Genomic DNA, 22168 nt, shown 5'->3' on the forward strand with positions numbered 1-22168 from the left:
CCTTCACCCGCGCCGTACGGCAGCACCGGGGGCCGCTCCCCCCCGCTGTGGGCTGGGGAAGGGGCTTGGCCGGGGGGAGTCCCCAGAGCGGGCGCTGCCCGAGCCCTGCTCCACCCTGGAGCCAAACCAGCCGCGGATGAGCCCCCGGTGCCCGCCGAGGCTCGGCGTCGGGGGGCCAGCCAGCACCCTGCAGCCCTCGGGCCCCTCTCCCTGTGCATGTCCCAGCCCCTCTCCTCCCCGGAGAGGCCGGACCCCCACCTTCACACCTCCCAGCTCGCAGCCCCCCCGGGCGTCTCCCACCTTGCCCCGAGACGCCGTCCTGCCCCGTGTTTGCCGGTGTTTGGCTCCGCTTTCTCTGCTGTTCATTTTCCAGACACTTGTGATCGTGGTTCTGTATTTTTTTTTTTACTTTTTTTGGCCTTCTCTTGTTTTTATTTCCCTCCCTTTTTATTTTTGAAGTACCGTGGACAGGCACCTCAGAACCTGGTTACGTTTACTTGTTGGGAACTTAATTTATTTGCATTCGTTTCGTTGTTTTTTACAGTGCTTTCTCCTCCGGTGTCTGTACCGCTCGGGTCGGCCCGGTGCCCGGCCGGGCTGGCGGGAGGCAGGGGTGTAAGTGATCAATAAACAGCGTTCTGGTTGCTTTACCGACACTGTGGGGGTCCGTGCCGGCTCCCCAAGCCCCTGCCGGGGGGACGCGGGGCTGGTTGATGAAGGGGTTCAGTTCCTTGTGAAAAGTGGGTGGGTTGGGCTGGGGGGGGTCTTGCCCACCCCGGGGGTCCTTCACGGCTCTTGGATCCATAAACGCCCTTTCACGGGGCCCCCTCTGGCCGCGGATGGGGAGATGGGGCTCCCTGGGCGGGTGGGGGTTGAGGGTCCCGGGGGGCTCTGGCCGCAAGGGGGAGTTGGAGCCTGAACCCGATTCAGCACCCCCTACCCCCGAGGTGTGGTCCCCCAAAAAAGACTGCCCCCCCCCCCCACGTTAAAAGATGGTACCGGGGGTGGGCGGCCGCCGCCCCCCCGCTGCGTGTGCCCCCCGCCCCCCCCAGCCCCGCTACGGCCCCGTTCGAGGCGGCCCCCCGAGCCCCCCCCAGCAAAAACGGAGACGGCGTCACGGACAGGATTCGAACCTGTGCGGGGAAACCCCATTGGATTTCGAGTCCAACGCCTTAACCACTCGGCCACCGTGACTCCCGCGCCACCCTGCGCCGCGCTCCGCCTAGACCGGGCCCCGCCGCCTCCCGCCCCGCCCCGCCCCGCCCCGCCGCGCCCGGGCTCGCACCGGAGCGCCCCTCCTCCCGCCCCACCGCCGGTCCCGGCCCAGCCCACGGCCCCGCCCTCCCCGGGGCCACCCGACCGGGCCGGCTCCCGCCGCTGGGGGTGGGGACGCGCCGCCGAGCGCCCGACCCGGCAGGGGGCGCAGCGTCCCGGCCGCGCCGGTACCGAGCGGGAGGGGAGAACGCGGCGCGCCGCGGGGCCCGGCAGGGGGCGGTAGAGCGGCGGCGGCGGCGCGGGGCGGGGCCCGGCAGGGGGCGGTAGAGCGGCGGCGTCGCGGCGCGGCGGGAGGCGGCGGGAGGCGGCCCGGCCCGCTCGAAGATGGCGGTGCGGAAGAAGGACGGCGGCCCCAACGTCAAGTACTACGAGGCCTCGGACACCGTCAGCCAGTTCGACAACGTCCGCCTCTGGCTCGGCAAGAACTACAAGAAGGTAGGCCGCGGCGGGGGGCGGGGGGCGCCGGTAACGGCCCCCGCCCCCCGCCGGGCCCAGCCTGTCACGGCCCCGCCGCCGCCATCGCCGCCCCCCCACCCCCCACCCCCCCCTTTTCCCCCAGGCCCGGCCCCGGCGGCGGCGCTGACCACCCCCCCCCCCGCTCTGCCCCCCGCAGTACATCCAGGCCGAGCCCCCCACCAACAAGTCGCTGTCGAGCCTGGTGGTGCAGCTGCTGCAGTTCCAGGAGGAGGTTTTCGGCAAACACGTCAGCAACGCGCCCCTCACCAAGCTGCCGGTGAGCCCCCGCGGCGGGGACGGGGACACGGTGGGCCGGGGGCTGCGCCCCGGCGGGGGACGCGGCCCAGCGGCACCGGGGGACGAGGCCCGGAGCAGGGACGGCGCCCCAAAGGCACGGGGACAGCGCCCCGGTGACCTGGGGACAAGCCCCCAGAGACCCAGACGTGGCGGCCCGAAGACCTGGGGGCAAGGCTGAGCGGGGACAGTGCCCCAAAGGTGCGGGGAGAAGGTCCCAAAGACCTGGGGACAAGGCCCTGAGGAAGGACAGTGCCCAGAGACGTGGGGACATCACCCCAGTGACCCGGGAACAGACCCCCCGTGGGCGGGGGACGAGGGCCGGATGACCCAGGGACAAGGCCCTGAGCAGGGACGGTGCCCCAGTGAACCGGGGACAAGGCTCTGAGTGGGGACAGCACCCCAAAGGCCTGGGGACAAGGCCCCAGTGACCCAGTCGAGCATCCCAGTGACCCAGGGACAGCGCCCGACCACAGACAGCACCCGGTGACCCAGGACAGTGCCCCGATGCGGGACAGCGCCCTGCTCAGGGACGGTGCCCCGGTGCCTTGGGGACAGTGCCCGGTGACACTTGGGCACCGTCCTGCTGGGAGCTGCCCCCCAAGCAGCGTCTGTGCCCCGGCGACCAGGGGACAGTGTCCCCCACCAGGGACAGCACCCCGACACTGGGACGGGGCCCCGACCACGGACAGCGCCCCAGGGACCCAAACACCTTACGGACCTGGGGACAGTGTCCTGACACAGGGACGGGTCCCCAGCTGGGGACGGTGCCCCAGCACCGCCGGGGCGGCGTCCCACCCCAGGGACAGAGCCCGGCAAGGGGGTGGCACCCAGGCGAGTGGGGTGGCACCCCGCCCAGCTCCCCGCCCCACCAGGGACGCAGCCCACCCCTCGCGGCCGCCCCCCGACCCGTTTTTTCCCCGTTACAGATAAAATGCTTCTTGGATTTCAAGGCGGGAGGAGCCCTGTGCCACATCCTGGCAGCGGCCTATAAATTCAAGAGCGACCAAGGATGGTGAGCGCCCACCCGCGCCCGTCGGGGCTGGGGGTCCCGGGAGCTGGGGAGGCTGGGGGGGGGGGGGTGTGGGGTCAGGGGTATGGGGGGGTCCCCTCCATGGGAATGCTCTGGGGTGGCCTCAGGCGGGGGCTACGCGGTGGTGGGCTGGTTGCAAGGCTCCCATCTCCATAGCAAGCAGGTGCCGGGGCATGTCACCCCCGCCGCCCCCCGCCACCATGGACCCCCGATGGGGTTCAGGCGCGTGTGTGTCCCCCCGCCCGCCCCCCCCCCCAGGCTTTGGATGCTGACGAGGAGACCTGAGCTGTGGCTTTCATGAGAGTCGCTCTTTTCTTCCAATAAGGCGGCGTTTCGATTTCCAGAATCCCTCGCGGATGGACCGCAACGTGGAGATGTTCATGACCATCGAGAAATCCCTGGTGCAGGTAAGAGGCGCCGCCCCTGCCCCCCTCAGGACCCCCCCACCCCGCCCCCCACCCGCTCACCGCTCTGCTCTCCTTCCCCAGAACAACTGCCTGGCCCGGCCCAACATCTTCCTGCACCAGGAGATCGAGCCCAAGCTGCTGAGCAAGCTGAAAGACATCGTCAAGAGGCACCAGGTCGGTGGCAGCGCCGGGGTGGGGGGCACGGGGGGGGTCCCCTCCGACGCCTCGTCCCTGCGCTCAGCCCTGGACCCGCTCCCCCGCTCTCCTCGCAGGGCACGGTGACCGAGGACAAGAGCAACGCGTCCCACATCGTCTGCCCTGTCCCCGGGAACCTGGAGGAAGGTGGGTGCAAGGGGGAGCCCCCTGCTGCGAGCTCATGGCGAAACGCCAGGGCGGGGGGTGGGGTGGTTGGGGGCCAGAGCTGTGCTCGGCGTCACGGGTGGCTCTCGGTGGGACGGCGGGTCCGTGCTCAGCACCGGCCCCGCTCCGTGTCTCCCGCAGAGGAGTGGGTCCGGCCGGTCATGAAGCGCGACAAGCAGGTCCTGCTGCACTGGGGCTACTACCCCGACAGGTGAGGGGTCCCAGGCGGGGGCTGTGGGGACGGGGCTGGAGCCTGACGAAGCCCCCCGGGGCGCCCACACCGCCGCGGGTGCCGCTCTCACCCCGTCCCTCTGCGCCCGCAGCTACGACACCTGGATCCCCGCCAGCGAGATTGAGGCCTCCGTGGAGGACGCCCCGACACCGGAGAAGCCCCGGAAGGTAACAGGGGTCCCCCAGGCTGGGACGGCGGCTGCAGCCCCCCTCCCCTGCCCCCTGACTGCCTGACGCGCCCTCACCCCGGCCCGGCAGGTCCACGCCAAGTGGATCCTGGACACGGACACGTTCAACGAGTGGATGAACGAGGAGGACTACGAGGTGACGGACGAGAAGAGCCCCGTCGCCCGCAGGAAGAAGATCTCGGCCAAGACGCTGACGGATGAGGTCAGAGCGGGGCGGCGAAGCCACAGGGGGACACACGCACACACACATTGGGGGTCTCTGGCCGTCCTGCTCGGTTGGATCTAGCGACCCCCTGCCCCCCCCAGGTGAACAGCCCCGACTCGGACCGGCGGGACAAGAAGGGGGGCAACTACAAGAAGCGAAAGCGCTCGCCCTCCCCCTCGCCCACCCCAGAGGCCAAGAAGAAGAACGCGAAGAAGGGGTGAGCCCGGGCTGGGGGGGCGGATCCGGCCCTGGGGCAGGGGGCTGTGGGGAGCTCGGCCCCGGGGTGCAGTGGTGACAGAGGCACGGGGGGGGTCTCTCCCTTCGCAGACCCTCCACCCCCTACAACAAATCCAAGCGTGGGCACCGCGAGGAGGAGCAGGAGGACCTGACGAAGGACATGGACGAGCCCTCGCCCGTCCCCAACGTGGAGGAGGTCACCCTGCCCAAGACAGGTCAGGGCGGGGGGCCGGCAGCCGCCCTGCGGGGTCTCCTCTGTCACGGGCTGGGGTGGGGGCCTGTCCTCGGGGTGCTCATCGCCGCTTCCCTCCCCTGCAGTCAACACCAAGAAGGACTCGGAGTCTGCGCCCGTCAAGGGGGGCACCATGACGGACCTGGGTGAGTTGGAGCCGCCAGGGCTGAGGTCCCCCGGCGCCCCAGACCCGGCAGTGCCCAAAACTGCCCCTGTGTCTCCTTCCAGATGAGCAGGAGGACGAGAGCATGGAGACAGCCGGCAAGGTGAGGCCCGCGGCTGACCCCTCCTCCCCAGCCCAACGCTCCTCCAGGGACGATGTTCCCACCCCAGCACGGGGGTCACCTCTTTATCTCTCTTTCCTTGTCCCTCTTGTGGGTACAAAAAGGCCCCTTTCTGCCCTTCCCCTTCCCCCTGGGGCTGCAGGCGGCTTTGCCCTGGGCCCTTGGCCTCATCCTGCTCTGGGTGAGGATGAGGAAGGCTGCGAATGAGGGGCTCCGGACCCCCTTGCCCATGCGGTGCTGGTCTTTGGCAGGACGAGGAGGAAAACGGCACCGGGAGCAAGGGGGAGCAGGCCAAGAATCCCGACCTGCACGAGGACAACGTGACGGAGCAAACCCACCACATCATCATCCCCAGCTACGCCGCCTGGTTCGACTACAACAGGTACGGCACAGCCGAGGATGAGGACGGTGCCCCGCGGCGGCCGCCAGACGGTGCGGGGCCGCCGGGCCGGGCCCTCCCCGAGCCTCTCGTCTTGCAGCGTCCACGCCATCGAGCGCCGAGCGCTGCCCGAGTTCTTCAACGGCAAGAATAAATCCAAGACCCCCGAAATGTGAGGCCAAACCCCCCCACCCCCACCCCGCCCTTCCCCGTCCCTCCCGGGGCCGCAGCCGGCGCTGATGCCCCCGCCGCTCTCCCCCAGATACTTGGCTTACCGCAACTTCATGATCGACACGTACCGGCTGAACCCGCAGGAGTACCTGACCTCCACCGCCTGCCGCCGCAACCTGGCCGGCGACGTCTGCGCCATCATGCGGTGGGTCCGGCGCCGGTGGGGCCGGGGGCGGTTCGGCGCCCGCAGCGGGGTCTGAGCCCCGGCTCTCCGCAGGGTCCACGCCTTCCTGGAGCAGTGGGGCCTCATCAACTACCAGGTGGATGCCGAGAGCCGGCCCACCCCCATGGGCCCCCCGCCGACCTCCCACTTCCACGTCCTGGCCGATACGCCCTCGGGGCTGGTGCCGCTGCAGCCCAAGACGCCCCAGGTGGGTGCGCGGGGGGCGGCCGCCCCTCGCCCAGCCGCGTCCCCCCCTCTGCCTTCCCCCGGTCCCCGCGGGGGGCCGGGCGCGGGGTGGGGCGGGGGGGGGTGGGGTGGGGGGGGGATCGCACAGCTTCGATCCGTGCCTCAGGGCCGGCAGAGCGACGGCGACGCCAAGACGGGCCGCAAGAGCAAAGAGATCGAAGACCTCGTCACCGAGACGGTGAAGGGGAAGCCGGAGCTGGTAGGCGGCTTCTCGGGGTCCGTCCCCCCGCCGCTGGCCGAGGAAGGCTCCTTCCCTCCTCCCCCTCGCGCCCCGCATGCCGCCCTGCCCCGGGGAGCAGGGACGCGGGGGGGACACCGTGACGAGATGGGGCACGAAGGCTTCTCTGGGATGGCGGGGCGGGGGACACCGGCGTCTTTGCGGCCTGTCCCCCGTGGCCACCTCCCCAGCGTCCCCTCTCCTCCCCCGGCAGCAGACCTCGGCCTCGCAGCAGATGCTGAACTTCCCCGACAAGAGCAAGGAGAAGCCGGCCGACATGCAGAACTTCGGCCTCCGCACCGACATGTACACCAAGAAGAACGTCCCCTCCAAGGTGGGCTCCCCCCCGTCCCCGTCCCCATCCCCCTGCCCGCCGCCGCTCACCCCTCTCTTCCCCCCGCAGAGCAAAGCCGCCGCCAGCGCCACGCGGGAGTGGACGGAGCAGGAGACGCTGCTGCTGCTGGAGGTGAGCGGGGGGGGGGTGTCCACAGGGACGGGGCGGGGGGGACGGGACAAGGCTGCCGGACGCCGCTGACGCCCCCCAACGCCATCCCGCAGGCCCTGGAGATGTACAAGGACGATTGGAACAAGGTGTCGGAGCACGTGGGCAGCCGGACGCAGGACGAGTGCATCCTGCACTTCCTGCGCCTGCCCATCGAGGACCCCTACCTGGAGGACTCGGAGGCGTCGCTGGGGCCGCTGGCCTACCAGCCCATCCCCTTCAGCCAGTCCGGCAACCCCGTCATGAGCACCGTCGCCTTCCTGGCCTCCGTCGTCGACCCCCGCGTCGCCTCCGCCGCCGCCAAGTCGGCCCTGGGTGAGGCGGCCGCGGGGCACGGCGTGGGGGGGGGTCTGGCTGAGTCCTGTGGGGAGGGGGATGAGTCCTGTGGGGGATTCTGTGGGGAGACGGGACGGGTCCAAGGGGGTGACGGGCAAGTCCTGTAGGGAGGCAGGACGAGCCCCGTGGGGCGACAGGGTGAGCCCTGTGCGGGGATGGGACAAGCCCCCCGAGGGCCAGGGCTGGCTCCGAGGGGCGTGGGGGTCCCCGCTGCCGTCCCCCACTGAGGGCCCGCGGCGCTGCCCCGCAGAGGAGTTCTCCAAGATGAAGGAGGAGGTGCCCACGGCCCTGGTGGAGGCCCACGTCCGCAAGGTGGAGGAGGCGGCCAAGGTGACGGGCAAGGCCGACCCCGCGTTCGGGCTGGAGAGCAGCGGCATCGCCGGCACCACCTCGGACGAGCCGGAGCGGATAGGTGAGACGGTGCCGGATAGGTGAGACGGTGCCGCGGGCTGGCCGGGCCCGGGGCGGCAGCAGCGGGGCCTGACCCCGCGCTTGCGTCCCCAGAGGAGAGCGGCGCGGAGGAGGCGCGGGCCGAGGCGCAGCCGGCGGAGGAGAAGAAGGAGGCGAAGGTACCGGCGGGTGCGGGGAGGGGGCGCGGGGTCCCGGGGAGGGCGGCTGGCACAGGGACTCGAGCGGCCACGGGCCGGTCCCTCCCCAGGAGCCCCGGGATGGCACCGCCGAGGAGGAGGCGAAGGAGAAGCCCGGGGAAGCGCCCAAGAAGGAGGAGGAGAAGGGGAAGGAGGCGGAGGGCGAGAAGGAGCCAGACAAGGGTGATGGCGATGGCGCAGGTGAGTGGGGTTGGGGGGGCCCGGCTGGGCTGGGGGGATGCTCACACACCCCCCCGCCACGGCCCTGCCCCACTGAGACGCCGCCCCCCTCCCGCAGGGGAGCCGGAGAAGGAGAAGGAGGTGAAGGAGGGGCCGGACGAGGTGCCCAAGGAGCCACCGGAGCCCGAGGCCGAGCGCAAGGCCAAGGTGGAGCGGGACATCGGCGAGGGGAACCTCTCCACCGCCGCCGCCGCCGCCCTGGCCGCCGCCGCCGTGAAGGCCAAGGTGAGGGGCTGAGGGTCGGGGCTGGACGGGGAGGGCGGTGCGGCTCAGGGGTTGGGGGGGGGTGGGTGCTGACGCCCCTGGTCGTGTCCCCCAGCACTTGGCGGCCGTGGAGGAGCGTAAGATCAAGTCGCTGGTGGCGCTGCTGGTGGAGACGCAGATGAAGAAGCTGGAGATCAAGCTGCGGCACTTCGAGGAGCTGGAGACCATCATGGACCGGGAGCGCGAGGCCGTGAGTGACGGTGGTGGCGATTTGGGGAGGGGGGGAAGCCCCTCGCTCCAGCATCCCCTCCCCAACGCCGTGTGTGTCCCCCCGCCAGCTGGAATACCAGCGGCAGCAGCTGCTGGCCGACCGTCAGGCCTTCCACATGGAGCAGCTGAAGTACGCCGAGATGCGCGCCCGCCAGCAGCACTTCCAGCACCTCCAGCAGCAGCAGCAGCAGCAGCCGCCCCCGCTGCCGCCCGGGGCCCAACCCCTGCCCACCGCCGCCGCCGGTGCCCCCCTGGCCCCCACCGCCCACCCTCTGGGCGCGCCGCCCGCCCCCGCCATGGTGGCCCCCGCCGAGCCCGTGGGGCAGCCGCTGCCCGGGGCCCCCCCGCCGCAGCCGCCCCCGCCGCCGGGTGCCCCGGCCGTCCCGCACGGTGAGTCGGGGCGACAACGGTTGGGTGGGCGATGGTGGGGGGCGACCCCCCAACGCCCCTAGCATGGGGGGGGGGGGTGTTCTCAGCGCTGACGTCGTCTCCCCGCAGCCCCGGCGCCGTTCCCCGGGCAGCAGCCGCCATCCCAGAGCCTGGCTGGGAGCCTCGGTGGCAGCGGCCACCCCGCCGTGCCCGGTAATGCGCCCGCGGCCCTGCCCTTCGGATTGCCTCCATCCGCCATCCCATTTAGCATGGCTAACCCCCCCGCCGAGCCCCTCGGCGCCACCTTCCCCGCTAACCCACCCGCCCTCCCGCTGCATGGGGCCCTCGCCAGCAGCATGCCGTCCGGGGGGCTGCCCCCCACCACCCACCCACCCGGCCTGGCCCTGCCGCACCTCGCGGGGGGCTCGGCCGCCGCGCACAGCCCCGCCATCGTGGCCGCCGTGCAGGGAAGCCTCCTTCCCAACCCCGGCCTCCTCGCAGGTGAGACATTGGGGGGGGGGGGCCTGGGGGGGCCACCGGGGACAGGGAGCGGGGGGAACCCACCGGGAGCGGCTCAAGGACAGGGGGGACCCACTCGCGGGCGTCGGGCTGGGGCAGGGGGGGGGGCTCAACCCTTACCGGGAGCTGTGGGGCAAGAGGTGCTGGTGCACCCCCTTGCCCCCCCCCAGATGTGACGCCCCCCCCCCCCCCCCGCCTTTCTCTTCTCTCCCTGCAGACCAAGGCCCCCCCCTGCAGACGGACCCCATCGCGCCCAGCCCCAGCACGGCCACCCCCGTCCCCCCCACGCAGTGAACCCCGGCCGAGGATGCCGCAGCCCCCCCAACCCCGCCGCCACCACCGGCCCGGGGAGACCGGCCCCTCCCGCCCCCGCAAGGCACCCCAAAGGAAGCCCCCACCCCCCCTTCTCCCCCCCCCACCCCCAGCTTTGGTATTTTTTTTATGATTGTTCCAGATTTTATTTAAGTGTTGGTCTCCCCGGGCAGGCCGGGGACCCTGCTCCCCCCCGGCTATTTATGAGACAGCTCCAATCCCACCTGGCTCATGGGCATTTAACCCCCCCCCCCCCGAACACCACCACCCCCCCCCAGCTCCTTCTCGGTTGTCATCCTCCCCCCCCCCCCTTTTTTTTTGTTTTGGTTTTGTGTTTTGTTTTTTTTAAAAAAAAAAACAACAAAAATAAAATTCCAAGTCCCCGGGGCGGGAAGAAACAGCCTCGTGGTGCAGGGTCTGCCTGGGGGGGGGGGTTGGTGGGACGGACACACAGAGGGAGGGTCACAGACCAGCGTCACCTTTCCAGCACTTTATTTGGTGCCGTGGAGCAATAACTTAGCCGGAGGGGCTGGGAGCGGGGGGCTGGGGGGGTGAAATGGACTGGGGGGGGCGGGGGGCTGTGATGCTTGTGGGTTGTGGCAGGAAAATGAGGGAAAAGGCACAAAACCCAGAGTGATGGGGGGGGACACGGGGACATGATGACACGGGGAAGGGGGGTCTTCAGCCGCTCAGCACCATCCGGACCAGCTCTGTGGAGAGAAGTGGGGAGGGGGGGGAGAGTGGGGTGAGGGGGGGGTGTCTGCCAGGCCGCCCCCAGCCCTGGTCCCCGAGAGAAGGCAGGAAAACCAAAGTCAAACGGCTGAAGAGCGCAGGGAGGAACCGGCGTCGCTGCAGCCCCGGCACCGCAGCCCTCGCTGCTGGGGGGCTCCACCCCCCCCACCCCCCCCCACCCCCCCCCTCCAGCACCCACGTCCCGGCCCCAGCGCGCAGGGGGCTCCATGCAGAGGGGCATGCGGGGAGGGGCGGAGGGGGGGGGGGGGGGCTGCACCAAGGGCAAGAGCGCAAACCAGGCGGCTTTTTTTTTTGTTGTTGTTGTTGTTGTTGTTTTGCTTTTTGGGTATTTTTTTTTTTTTAAAAAAAAAAAGACGCCACCGAAAAAAAAAAGGAAGGAAAAAAAAAAAAAAAAAAGACCAAAAACAACTGTAAGTAACTGAGGGGAGCGGGGGGAGGCGTACCCCTGCGGCGTCACCCTGACAAGATGTGTCTCACAAACGCTGGGAGGAAGGAAGGAGACATGATGGTCAGGGAGGGAGCGGGGCCGCGGCCGAGCCCCCCTGGGACCCCCAGACCCACCCCCCCGGGACCCCCGGCCCCCCCCCCCCTCACCTTCGTAGTTGATGCAGCCGTTGCTGTCCTCATGCCCGGCCACCAGCTGCTCCACCTCCTCCTCCGTCATCTTCTCGCCTGCGGGACAGCCTGCGTCACCCCGGGGCGATGGCGGGGGACACACACACACAGATGGGGGGGGGGGGGGGGGGGGGGGGGTGGAGGGTCCCCTTGGGGCTGGGGTGGTCCTGGGGCTGGCTGGGGGCTCGCAAGGATCCCAGGACTGGCTGGGAGCTCATAGGGTCGCCAGGGCTGGGTGGGCTTTGGGGGTCCGCAGGGATGGCCCCGATGGCTCGCAGGGATGTGGGGACCCGGGGGGGGGGCGTGGGGGGGTGATGCTCACCCAGGGTGACGAGGACGTGGCGGATCTCAGCCCCCATGACGGTGCCGTTGCCCTCCTTGTCGAAGACCCGCAGCCCCTCCACGTAGTCCTCGAAGCAGCCCTGGTCCTTGTTCTTGGCGATGGTCTGCATCATGGGCAGGAACTGCTCGAAGTTCAGCGTCTTCAGGTTCATCTCTGCGGGAGGGAGACCCTGGGTGGGGGCCGGGGGGGGACCAGAGGGGTCTTGGGGAGTCGGGGGGCATGGGGTGGGGGTTTCTCCCACTCACCATCGCTCTTGGGGTTCCCCAGCACCTTCATGACCTCGGCGTTGGTGGGGTTCTGGCCCAGCGCCCTCATCACGTCCCCGCACTGGCTGTACAGGATCTTCCCATCCCCGGTGCGGTCGAAGAGCTGGAACGCCTCCTTGAACTCTGCGGACCCCCGACCCGCGTCAGCGCCTCCGCGATCCCCCCATACACTGGGACACCCCCCCTGCCCGACACACCGGGACACCCCACCCCACCCTCCCCAAAACCTCCTGTCCCGAGGGATGCTGCATCCCTGGCCCACACACTGACGGGACACAACCCCCCCTTCCCTGCCGCTCATCCCCGGGACCCCGCACCCCGGGGACCCCGTTACCTGCGGTTCCCCCCATCCCCCCCGGGTCAGGTTTCGTTCCCCGGCGGGATCCGGTTTCCCGGTGGAACCCGACGCCGGTGGGGATGGAGGTCGCGCATCCTCCACAGACGGATGCTGCCCCCCCCCCCCCCCAGCGGACCGGGGCCTCCGGGCCGCTCCCGCCCCCCCCCGGGAGGGAACCGGGCTCCGGGCGGCCCCACCCCGCAGGAATGCGCGGCCCGGCCCCGCGCTATGCCCATATAAGGGCAAATGGCGCAAGAGGGGCCCGTGCCCCACCCTCCCCGCCGCCCCCCCGGCCCGGGCCCGCACCCACCGGCCCCGCATCCCCCCAGGACCCCCCTCGCACCCCCCGCCCCGCCGGCAGGAACGGCCCCGCCCGGGAGGGACTTTGCCCCGGGAAAGGCCCCGCCCGCGGCTGCGCAGGAAGCGCTGGGGCCGGTACCGGGGCCGGGGGGCCGCGCCCGGTGCTGGGGGGGATGCCGGGGTGGGGGATGTGTTTGGGGCGGGGGGGGGGTCCCGGTCCCGGTCACTCACCCGCAGTTTGCTCCTCCGAGAAGTCGCACTGCGGGGAGAACGCGGCGGTCAGCGGGCACCGGCACCGCCCGCGCCCCCGGGGACGGCGCCGCCGCCCGCGCCCGGTGCCCGCCGAACCCCCGCCCCGCTCCCCGCCGACCCCCCGGCGCGACCCCCGCCCCGCCTCCCCCGCCCCGCCCCCCCGGGTCCCCCCGCCCGCGCATCCCCCCGCGCATCCCCCGCCCGGTGCCGGTGCCGGATCGCGATCCCGGTGCCCGATCCCGGTGCCCGATCCCGGTGCCGGTGCCGGTGCCGGTGCCGGTGCCGGTGCCCCACCATGGCGGCGGCCGCTCCCGTCCCTGTTCCGCGCTCTGGGCCGCGGGGGGCGGGCGGGCGCTTTCTACCGACCGGCGTCACCGCCCGCCCATTGGCCGCCCGCCGGCCGCGTCACCGCGCGCTAATTAGGTGATGCATTATGCATGAGGGGGGCGGGGAGGCGATAGGCCCCGCCCCTTCTCCTGGGGGGGATTTTTTGTCTATAGATGGGCACGATGCGGGGCCGTGGGGGGGGGGGGGAACACACCCCCCGTGATGGGGGAACACCCCCACGGGTGACGTCACCACTGGCACCCCAGTGGCGGCATCCCATGGGGCACACCCCAGCGGCCACACCCGGTGGCGGGCACCCCACCGGGGGACACCCCCGGGCCCAGGGGACACCCCACCGGGGGACACGGCAGGAGGGACCACCCCGTGACAGAACCCCCTGGGGGACCGCTCGGGGGAGGGGGGACACAGCGCGATGGGGGAGGTCCCAAGGACCCCACCAGGGGCGTGATGATGGGGTGACCGCAGGAGGGACAACCCAAGGACCACACCCCATGGACGGCACCCCGGTGGGGACACGACGCTGGGTGACATCCCACCGGCGAGACCACCATGGGGACACCCCCACGGGTGACACCCCCACAGGGACACCCTATGGGGAGCATCCCACCAGGGACCCCACAGCGGGGACACCTCAAGGCGGGGAGGCCGGGGAACATCCCAATGACCATCCCCCATGGGGGGGGACACACTCCCCACCCCCCCCCAGCAGGGACCCCAAGATGGGGAGCACCCCACAAGGGACAACGGTGGCAGTACAGCACACGGAGGGGACACACCGCAGACCCCAAGGCTCCCCCAGGACCCCCCAGGACCCCCCAGGACCACACGACCCCGCTGCCGTCTCCTCCCTCCTTTATTAGCGCGGGGGGGGACACGACACGGGGACGCAGCCCCGGGAAGGCAGCGAGGGGGGGGGGGGGTCAGCGCGGCGGTGGCATCGTGGCAGTGGCACGGCGGTGGCAGCGGCTCTATAAAAGCATCTTCCCGGGGGGGGGGGAGCATGACCCCCAGCCAGGTCCCCCCCGCGCCGGGAGGCTCCTTGGTGGGCGAAAGGCACGAGGTACGTAACAGTCTGGGGGCGCGGGGGGGGCCCAGCCCGGCCCCTGCCCGGCGCATCTTTGGTCAGTGGCGAAGCTGGGGGTCGGCGGCGGGGGGGGGGGCAGCAGGAGCAGCCGGGGGGCCCGGACCTCCCCCCCCGGCCTTCCCGCTGCCCCAGGCACAGCGGGGACTGGGGGGGGACCCCCAGCTCTAGGGGCTGCTCTGCTCCCCCCGCAGCTCATACCTGTGGGGGGGGAAGAGACGTGAGGGGGCACAGGGTGGGGGATGTCACACACAGCACCCCCCCCACCCCAGAGAGACCCACTGGGAGCCCCCAGAGCCCACCCACCCCCAGGACAACCCCCCCTCCCCACTCACCAGTGGGTTCCTCCCTCAGACAGATCCACCTGCGCCAGGTCCAGATGGAGCTGGGGGAGAGCAGAGGCTAAGAGGGGCCCAGAGGGGCCCCCCCCAAACCCTCGCCCCCCCCCCCCCCCCCCCAGACCCCCCCTACCTTCCCCAGCACCTCCTTGTCCCGCGACATGAAGGACAGGGTGGACTTGACCTGAGCTTCCAGCTTGCGCCGCGAGGCTTCCTCGAGGGACAGGTCCCACTCAAACCTGGGGAGACTGGGCTATACTGGGCCGTACTGGGCAGTACCGGGCAGGCGCCCCCCCACCACACCCCCCCCCATCTTCCCCCCCACCTCTCGTTGAAGTCGGGGTTGAGGGTCTTCCTCTGCACGCTGGTCTTCCTCTTGGTGCCGCGGCCGCGGTCGGGCAGCAGCACCAGGGACACGTAGGGGTCGGGCAGCTCCTTCAACACCGGCCTCAGCTTCCTGGGGAGGGGGGACACGGCTTGGGGGGGGGGTCCCAGCACCGAGACCCCCCCCGCCCCACCGGACCCCACGCGGGCCGGCCTCACCTGCAGGCGTGGACGATGGCCACCAGCTTGTGCTCGTCCCCGTGGTACCAGAGCGTGAGCTGCAGCCGGCCCAGGGGACCCTCCGCCGGCTCCGGGGGGCTGCGGGGGCAGCGGGTCAGCGCCCCCCGGACCCCCAGCACGGGGCGAGGGTGGGGGGGTCTCACACCCGGACCCCCCCGCCCTGGCTGGGGGTTTGCAGCCAGAGCAGAGACAGGGACAGGGGCGGGACGGGATGGGGGGACAGGGGCGGGACGGGATGGGGGGACGGGGGCTGGATGCTCCCGGGGGGGCTCACGCCCCCCAGCCCTACCTGTCAGCGGGGAGCAGGCGCTGGCGCAGCCCCCCTGCCCCACACTCCTCCTCCTCCCCCCCCCGGCCTCCCCGCGGGCTGGGGGGCATCATCCCCCCCACCTACGGACGCCTCCGCCTGCTGCGACACCAGGACCTGAGGGGTGAGAGGGGAGAGTGAGGGGGGGGCTCAGTCCACCCCCGCCACACGCCCCCCGCCCCCCCATCCCAGCACTCACCCCCAGCTGCACCCGCAGCAGGATCTGGCTGCCGGGACCCCCCCCCGGCCAGCGGGAACCAGCCGTCCAGCGCCAGCCCCTCGGCGGCCAGGAGCTGGGGCAGGGGCAGGCTGAGGGCGCCCAGGGGCTGCCCCCCCTCCTCCTTCACCTGCGGGCACGGGCGGCTCAGCACCCCGCGACGGGACCCCCCGCCCTGGGGACGGGAGCCCCCCGGCACAGGGATGGGGCAGAGACCTGCAGCTCCAGCGACTCCACGTGCGGCCGCTTGATGAGGAAGGAGAAACCTTCGTCCCACACGGGCTCGGCGGACGGGGCGCAGGTCTGGGGGCACAAAAGTGGGTGAGAGACCCCCTCCCATCCCCCCCTCACCCCCTCACCCCCCCCACTGCATCTTACCTTGGTCTTGACGGAGACGTCGCGCACGGCCAGGCTGGCGAAGGCGGCGGGTGGCTTGGAGCCCCTGCGGAGCTGGGGGACAGCGGGGTGGGGACAACGAGGAGGATGATGGGGATGAACGGATGGGGGGGGGGGCCCGGGGCAGCGCCCAGGGGACCCCCGGTGTGGGGCACCCACTCACCGGGAGGTCGGTGGCTCGGTCCACGAAGACGGAGAGGAGAGCGGCCGAGAGCTCCTCGCCCCGGGCCGGCTGCAGGAGGCTGTTGGCGAGCAGGACCTGGGGGGCGGCGGGAAGGGGGTGGGCTGGGGGTCCTGCCGCGGCGTGGGGGGCACACGGGGATGGACGGGGACGGGGGTGCATGGGGACAGGGACAGGAATGGGTCGGGGTGGGATGGGGAGGGGGATGAGGATGGGGACACACGGGGATGGCCATGGGGACAGCGATGGGGATGGGGATGATGGGGAAGGGGCCGAGGCTCAGAGCCAGCTGTGCCCCCCCCCCCCCATGTCCCCCCGACCCATTACCTGCTCGAGGAGGGCGGCGCTGGGGCTGGGGGCCAGGCTCTCCAGCCGCACGTGCAGCCGCCCCGACTTCACCTCCTCCAGCGGCAGCCACTGGCAGGACAGGGAGGGTGGGTGAGACCCCCCCCGGTGCAGCCCCCCCCCCCCCCCCTCCAGTGCAGCCCCCCGCCCTGGTGCAGCCCCCTCGGCCCCTCTCCTACCTCCTCCACGATGCGGCTGCTCAGCACCCGCCTCAGCGGCACCTTGCACCTGGGAGGGGGCAGGACGGTTGGTGGGGGCTGGGGGGGGGGGGGACACGACGAACCCCCCAGCCCCCCCCCCCCGCGCCCCCCCAGCACCCACCGGCCCAGGAAATCGTCCTTGTCGATGTCCTTGTCAAAAAGGTCGAACTCCACGTCCTGCCCCGGGACGTTGTCCACGACCACCTGGGTGGGGAGAGGCGTCACCCGTGGGTCCCCTCCCAGCCCCCTGACCCCTGCCTCAGCTTCCCCTCCTGAGGGGGGTGGTGGTGTGGGGAACGGGACCCCCCAGCACAGCCCATCCTTGCCCACAGGGATGATGCCTGGGGCGGGGGCGGTCGGGGCGCGGGGAGCCCCCCGGTACCTCGTAGACCTCGTTCCAGCGGGGGTTGAGGTCCTCCTTGACCACGCGGCTGCGGAAGACCCTCCCGGCCACCCGCACCTTGGCGTAGGGGTCGGAGCGGCCCCGCACCACCCCCTTGAAGAAGTTGTCTTTGGCGATCAGGTTCTCGGCCTCCAGGAGGTGGATCCGCAGCACGTGCTGGGGACACCGGGACGCAACGGGCACTGGCACCGGTGACCCCCCACTCCCCCCTGGGCCCCCCCTCTTCGTGTCATGGAACCCCCCCCCCCCAGCCTGACCTCCAGGTCTCCCCCAGTTTCTCAGCCTCACCCTGTCCCCCCAGAACCCCCCATCCTGCCCCCCCCCAGCCCCATCCCACATCGCTCCCTCCCAGCTGCCCTCCAGCCCCCCCCCCAGCTCCCCACACCATTCCCCACTGCAGCGCCCACTCGCCCCCCCCCCAAGGCCTCCAGCCTCCCCGGTGATGCCCCCCAAGCCCCCCACCCATCCCATCCCCACCTCGGTGCCAAACTGAGGGTCGGGGCTGGCGTGGGTTGGCTGGTGGGTGCCACAGGCGCTGGCCAGGGGGTCCGGCTGCCCTGGGGGGGGTGGGTGGGGAGCCGCCATCCTCAGGGGCGTCGAGGAAGAGCACCTGCGGGGCTGGGGGTCAGCAGGAGGAGGTGGGCAAGGGCAGGGACACACCCCCCCCCCCGACAACCCCCCCTCACCCGCAGGACCAGCTTCATGTAGAGGCGGCTGCCGGGCCCCGAGCGCTGGAGCTGGAAGGGCTGGTCCAGCGTCAGGTCCGGGGCGTCGAGCAGGCGGGCGAGGGGCAGCGAGAGGGAGCCCAGGCTGCCCTGGCGGGGGTCGTCCTTCACCTGGGGGCGCACGGGGGGGTCACGGGCATGCGGGGGAAACGAGGCATGGGGAGAAATGGGGGCTGGGGGATTTGGGGGGAAAACGAGGGTTTGGGGGGATATGGAGGGAAGTGGGGGGGGGGATGTGGGGGGGAACACGGGGCCGGGGTCTCGCCTGGATGTCCACGTCCTGGTTCACGGGGTCGTGCAGGAAGAAGCGGAAAGCATCTTCCCAGACGGGAGCAGCCGTGTTATAAACCACCTGGGGGGGGGAGCGGGGTTAGACCCCCCAGCAGGCAGCCCAGCCCCTGTGGGGCTGCGCCGGCATGGCTGAGCCCCCCCCCCCCCCCCCGCCCCCCAGCCCACCTTGCTCTCCCGTGTGACATCCTGCACGGAGAGCTGCACCATCGGGTTGGGCTCCTTGCCCGGCTTCTTCGTCTGTGCAGAAACGGGGGGGTTGGGGGGGGGGGTTTCCACACATCTCTGACCCCCCCAGGGCAGGGAACCAGCAGCCCTGGACCCCCCCCAGACCCCCACTCACGGGCAGCTCCTCGGCCCGGTCCAGGTACACGACCAGGATGGCGGCTGACGGCGGATCGGGTTTGGCCACGATTGTCCGGTTCCTCTCCAAAACCTGGGGGATGCGCCCGGGGGAAAGCGGGGGGGGGTCAGCTGGGACAGACGCCCCCCCCCCCCATCCCAGCTGGGCTGAGACCCGGCAAACTCATCTCTGGGCTGAGCCTCGCTCACCTGGTCCAGTTTGCAGGCGTCGGACAGGAGGGAGAGCCACTCCAGGCGCAGGTGGAGCCGCCCCTGGCCCCCCTCCTGCAGCGGGAACCACTGTGGGGGCACAAGGGTCAGCACGGCACCCCCCCCCCGGCCGCCCCAGCACCCCCCACCCCGGCACCCACCTCCTCCAGCACCCGAGCCTTCAGCACCTCCCCGAAATCCAGCTTCATCCTGGGGGGGGGGGGGGGGGGGGGGAATGTTGGAAAGGCTGTGAGCCAGGGGACAAGGGGCAGTGTCCCCCCACCCAGCCACCAGCCCGGGGGTCCGTCCCCCTCCCCACCTGCCCAGGAGGTCATCCTGGTCGGGGTCCTTGTCGAACAGCTCCACCTCCATCTCCTGCCCCGGCACCTCGTGCACGACGAACTGGGGGACATGGTCAGCGGGGGGAAGGGGGCCCCACACACAGGGGGTCCCCCCACCCAGCACAGCCAGGCTGGGGATGTCACGGGGGGGGTCCTTGCGTCCAGCCCAGTAAGGTTGGGGTGCTCCTGCCACCACAGCTCGGCTGGGGATGCTTGGAGGGTCCCCTGTGCCACCCCCCCACACTCCCCCCCCGAAATGGGGTCCGGGGGGGATCCCCAGGGGGGTGGTGGTGGGGTCTCACCTCATAGACCTCGTCCCAGGTGGGGTTGAGGTTGTCATCGATGACGCGGCTGGTGACGACCTGGGTGCCGACGCGCAGGACGGCGTAGGGGTCCGACTTGCCCTCCACCAGCCCCCCCATGAACCGGTCCTTCGACCGCAGGTCCCGGGCGCCCCGGAGGTGCACCCGCACCACCCCCTGCAGGGGTGGGGGTCAGCCAGGGAGCGGGGGGGGATCCTCCCAGGGACCCCCCGGACCCCCTCGGCCAGCCCTTACCCGGGGCAGGGGGCAGCGGAGCTGGGCGGCCTCGTGCAGGTCGGGCACCAGCGGGACCAGGAGGCGGTTGGGCAGGACGAGGTAGGAGGAGATGGCATCCATGATCATCGTGTCCGACATGGAGCTGGGGGGGGGGGGCGACACGGTCACGGGGGGGGTGGGCCACGGGCAGCACCATCCTGGGGTGCTGGGAAGACCCCGCAGCCGGGCTGGGGCTCACCTGAGCCCCGGGATGTCCAGCAGGTTGGTCATCCCCGTCCAGTTGATATCCAAGGTCTGGGGAGGGGGGGAATGGGGTCAGACGGGGGGGTGGCTGGACCCCAGCCACACCCTGCTTGGGGACACACACACACACCCCCCCCGGGGCTGGGGTGGGGGGCACTCACCGGGCGCCGGATGAAGAACAGGGTGAGGGCCCCCACGATGGGCACGTCCCCGAGGAGGGGCTCCAGGATGATCCGCAGCATCCCGTGGAGCTGGGGGAGCAGTGCCGAGACGTGACACCCCCCTGCCACGGCCACGGCCCCCCCACCCCACCAGCTCCCCACGCCCCCAGCTGGGGCAGGGACACCCCCCCCCCTCACCTGCATGCCTTTCACCCCCGCCTTGCAGAAGAACTTCTTCACCTCCACGTCGATCTGGACGTCACCCACGTAGCTGTGGAGACGGGACGCAGGGATGGGGGGGGGGGGGGGGTGTCTTCGCCATTGACCCCCCCTCCCCAGCGAGGGGGAGCTCCAGCAGCTGCCGTGCGGGGTGGGGGCGGGGGGCGTGCAGGGGGCTGAGACCCAGCGCCTTCGCCACACGGGTGGCTCCGGCCGCTCACCTGATGTTGAGGTCCAGCAGGATCTGCTTCTTGTGGGCGCCGGGGTGAGCCCTGACCCCCAGGACCCGGAGAGGCTGCGGGTGGGGGTGGGAAGGCAGCAGTGAGCAGGGAGGGGGGGGTGATGGGGGGTACCCCCACCCCCGAGGGGAGCCCTACCTTCTCGCCCATGTCCACCTTGGTGAAGGTGAAGGTCTGGAGGTGGGTGTTGGAAGCCCGGATGGCCGGGGCGATGTTCTCCACCAGCAGCTTCTCCATGTACTGCCCGAAAAAGGGCCAGGCCTGGGCCAGGACCTGCCGGCAGCGGGACGGGTGGACAGAGGGACGGACACGGGGGGGACGGGGGGGACAGACATGGGGAGGGACTGATGGATGGAGGGATGCAGGAACGGACAGAGGGATGCAGGGATGTAGGGAGGGTGGGAGGGATGGAAAGAAGCAGGGATGGAGGTAGGGAGGGATGGATGGAAGGATGGAGGGATGCAGGGGGGGCTGCAGGGATGGAAGGAGGGATGGAGGTAGGGAGGGATGGATGGAGGGATGGAAGGATGCAGGGAGGGAGGGAGGGAAGCAGGGAGGGATGCAGGGATGGAAGGAGGGAGGGATGCAGGGGGAGCTGCAGGGAAGGAGGGATGCAGGGAGGGCTGCAGGGATGGAGGTAGGGAGGGCTGCAGGGATGGAAGGAGGGCTGCAGGGCTGCAGGGAGGGCTGCAGAGCTGCGGGGATGGACGGACAGGCGGACGCCTCACCTTGTTCAGCCATTCCGCCCTCTCCACGTCCGGGAAGCTCACCTGCGGGCAGATGGGCCGGGGGTGCCGTGAAGCCGGGGTGGGCTGGGGGGGGGGGGCGGGGGGAATCCCAGCCCCGGGGGGTGTCGCGGAGGAAGCCCGGCCGCCAGTTCCGCTCCTGCCCAACGGCACAGCCGCACCCAGCCCCGTGCCTCAGTTTCCCCGGGCGGGCTGGCTCGGGGGGGGGGGTGAGGGGTGCAGATCGCAGCCGGGGCTGTCACTGTCACTCCCCTGCCCTGCAGCTGTCACCAATATCTGGCGGCAGCTCCGGCCCCGCCGTGGCCGTTCCCGGGGGTCCCGGCCCCCTCCCGGCACCACGGGCAGCGCCTTCTCGCCCCCTCCGCCGCCCCCCCGCCGCGGCCGGGCAGGAAACGCCCCCCCCGGGCTCGGTGAGTCACGGCCCGGCCCCGGCGCTGCCGGAAGGCCCCGGGCGGTACCCGGGGGGGGGGGGGGGTATCACCCTATTGCAGGGGGTCGAGACAGGGACCCCCCTCCCTCGGGGTGCGACGCAGCACCTCGGCGGGCACAGCGGAAGGGAGGGGGGGGGGGGGGGGCGGTGCCCGGCCCCGGGGGGTCGCGCCCAGCGCGGGGTGGGGGAAGCCCGAAGCGGTGCCGCCGCCGCGGGGGATGATAACGGCGCGTCGCGGCGGGCGGGCACCCGCTTACCCATGCCGGCAGCTCCCCGCGGGCCGCGCCCAGCCCGGCGGCGGCGGCTCGTATGGCGGCCTCCTCGTCTCGCTGCAGGCGATCGGCCAGCCTCAGCCCCCGCTCCCGGGCCCGCCGCCGCCGCCGCCAACCGGCGTAAAGCACCAGCGCCAGCACCAGCGCGCCCGCCCCCAGCCCCAGCAGCCCCGCGGCGTAGGCGGGCAGCGCCCAGAGCAGCCGCCGGCCCAGCGCGCCCAGCGCCGCCAGCCCCGGGCCCCGCCGCTCCATCCCGCCGCCGCCGCCGCCGCCGCCGCCCCGCCGCGCCCCCCCCCCCCCCCCTCCCGCCGCACTGGGCGGGGCCTCGCCGGACACGCCCCCCTCCCTCCGCCCCGCCCCTCCAGCAGTGGGCGGGAGCGAAGCGAGGGG

At 71.8% G+C, this 22168-nt stretch overlaps 3 protein-coding genes and 1 non-coding gene across 4 annotated transcripts; 1 reads left to right on the forward strand and 3 right to left on the reverse strand.

Annotated features, from left to right (window-relative positions):
* Positions 1–1112: 1112 nt before the first annotated feature.
* Positions 1113–1194, reverse strand: TRNAS-CGA (transfer RNA serine (anticodon CGA)). Its single transcript has one exon. It is a non-coding gene; the product is annotated as a tRNA-Ser (tRNA).
* A 391-nt stretch (positions 1195–1585) lies between these two features.
* Positions 1586–9759, forward strand: SMARCC2 (SWI/SNF related BAF chromatin remodeling complex subunit C2). The gene is made up of 29 exons (XM_086478753.1): positions 1586–1710; positions 1889–2008; positions 2955–3040; positions 3384–3465; positions 3547–3639; positions 3738–3807; positions 3967–4036; positions 4149–4224; positions 4315–4446; positions 4551–4666; positions 4777–4901; positions 5005–5064; positions 5147–5184; positions 5454–5584; positions 5682–5753; positions 5844–5957; positions 6030–6183; positions 6328–6420; positions 6653–6772; positions 6842–6904; positions 6997–7255; positions 7527–7688; positions 7781–7845; positions 7935–8064; positions 8162–8328; positions 8423–8557; positions 8646–8967; positions 9076–9447; positions 9683–9759. Exons 1-29 carry the CDS (start codon positions 1600–1602, stop codon positions 9757–9759), a joined length of 3615 nt encoding a protein of 1204 aa, XP_086334879.1. The 5' UTR covers positions 1586–1599.
* Positions 9760–10334: 575 nt separating this feature from the next.
* MYL6 (myosin light chain 6) lies at positions 10335–12979 on the reverse strand. The gene is made up of 6 exons (XM_086478801.1): positions 12938–12979; positions 12623–12650; positions 11734–11877; positions 11468–11641; positions 11125–11202; positions 10335–10487 (listed from the first exon to the last, which is right to left on the reverse strand). The coding sequence occupies exons 1-6, from the start codon at positions 12938–12940 to the stop codon at positions 10459–10461; spliced, it is 456 nt and encodes a 151-aa protein (XP_086334927.1). The 5' UTR covers positions 12941–12979; the 3' UTR covers positions 10335–10458.
* Positions 12980–14220: 1241 nt separating this feature from the next.
* ESYT1 (extended synaptotagmin 1) lies at positions 14221–22030 on the reverse strand. Its single transcript, XM_086478569.1, is given in 34 exon segments — positions 14221–14273; positions 14408–14457; positions 14544–14649; positions 14736–14867; positions 14954–15052; positions 15264–15283; positions 15369–15398; positions 15481–15507; positions 15509–15628; positions 15715–15801; positions 15877–15948; positions 16058–16153; positions 16403–16492; positions 16600–16648; positions 16742–16824; positions 17003–17179; positions 17501–17539; positions 17580–17633; positions 17710–17859; positions 18014–18100; positions 18205–18276; positions 18380–18472; positions 18589–18678; positions 18750–18798; positions 18908–18990; positions 19232–19408; positions 19487–19610; positions 19707–19762; positions 19873–19962; positions 20071–20143; positions 20313–20386; positions 20469–20603; positions 21059–21100; positions 21764–22030. Coding segments are annotated over 34 exon segments (3027 nt in total). The 3' UTR covers positions 14221–14239.
* Between the last annotated feature and the right edge of the window lie 138 nt (positions 22031–22168).

The sequence above is a fragment of the Leptosomus discolor genome, chromosome 27 (assembly GCF_034619465.1).
Source record: "Leptosomus discolor isolate bLepDis1 chromosome 27, bLepDis1.hap2, whole genome shotgun sequence".
Lineage (NCBI taxonomy): Eukaryota > Metazoa > Chordata > Aves > Leptosomiformes > Leptosomidae > Leptosomus > Leptosomus discolor.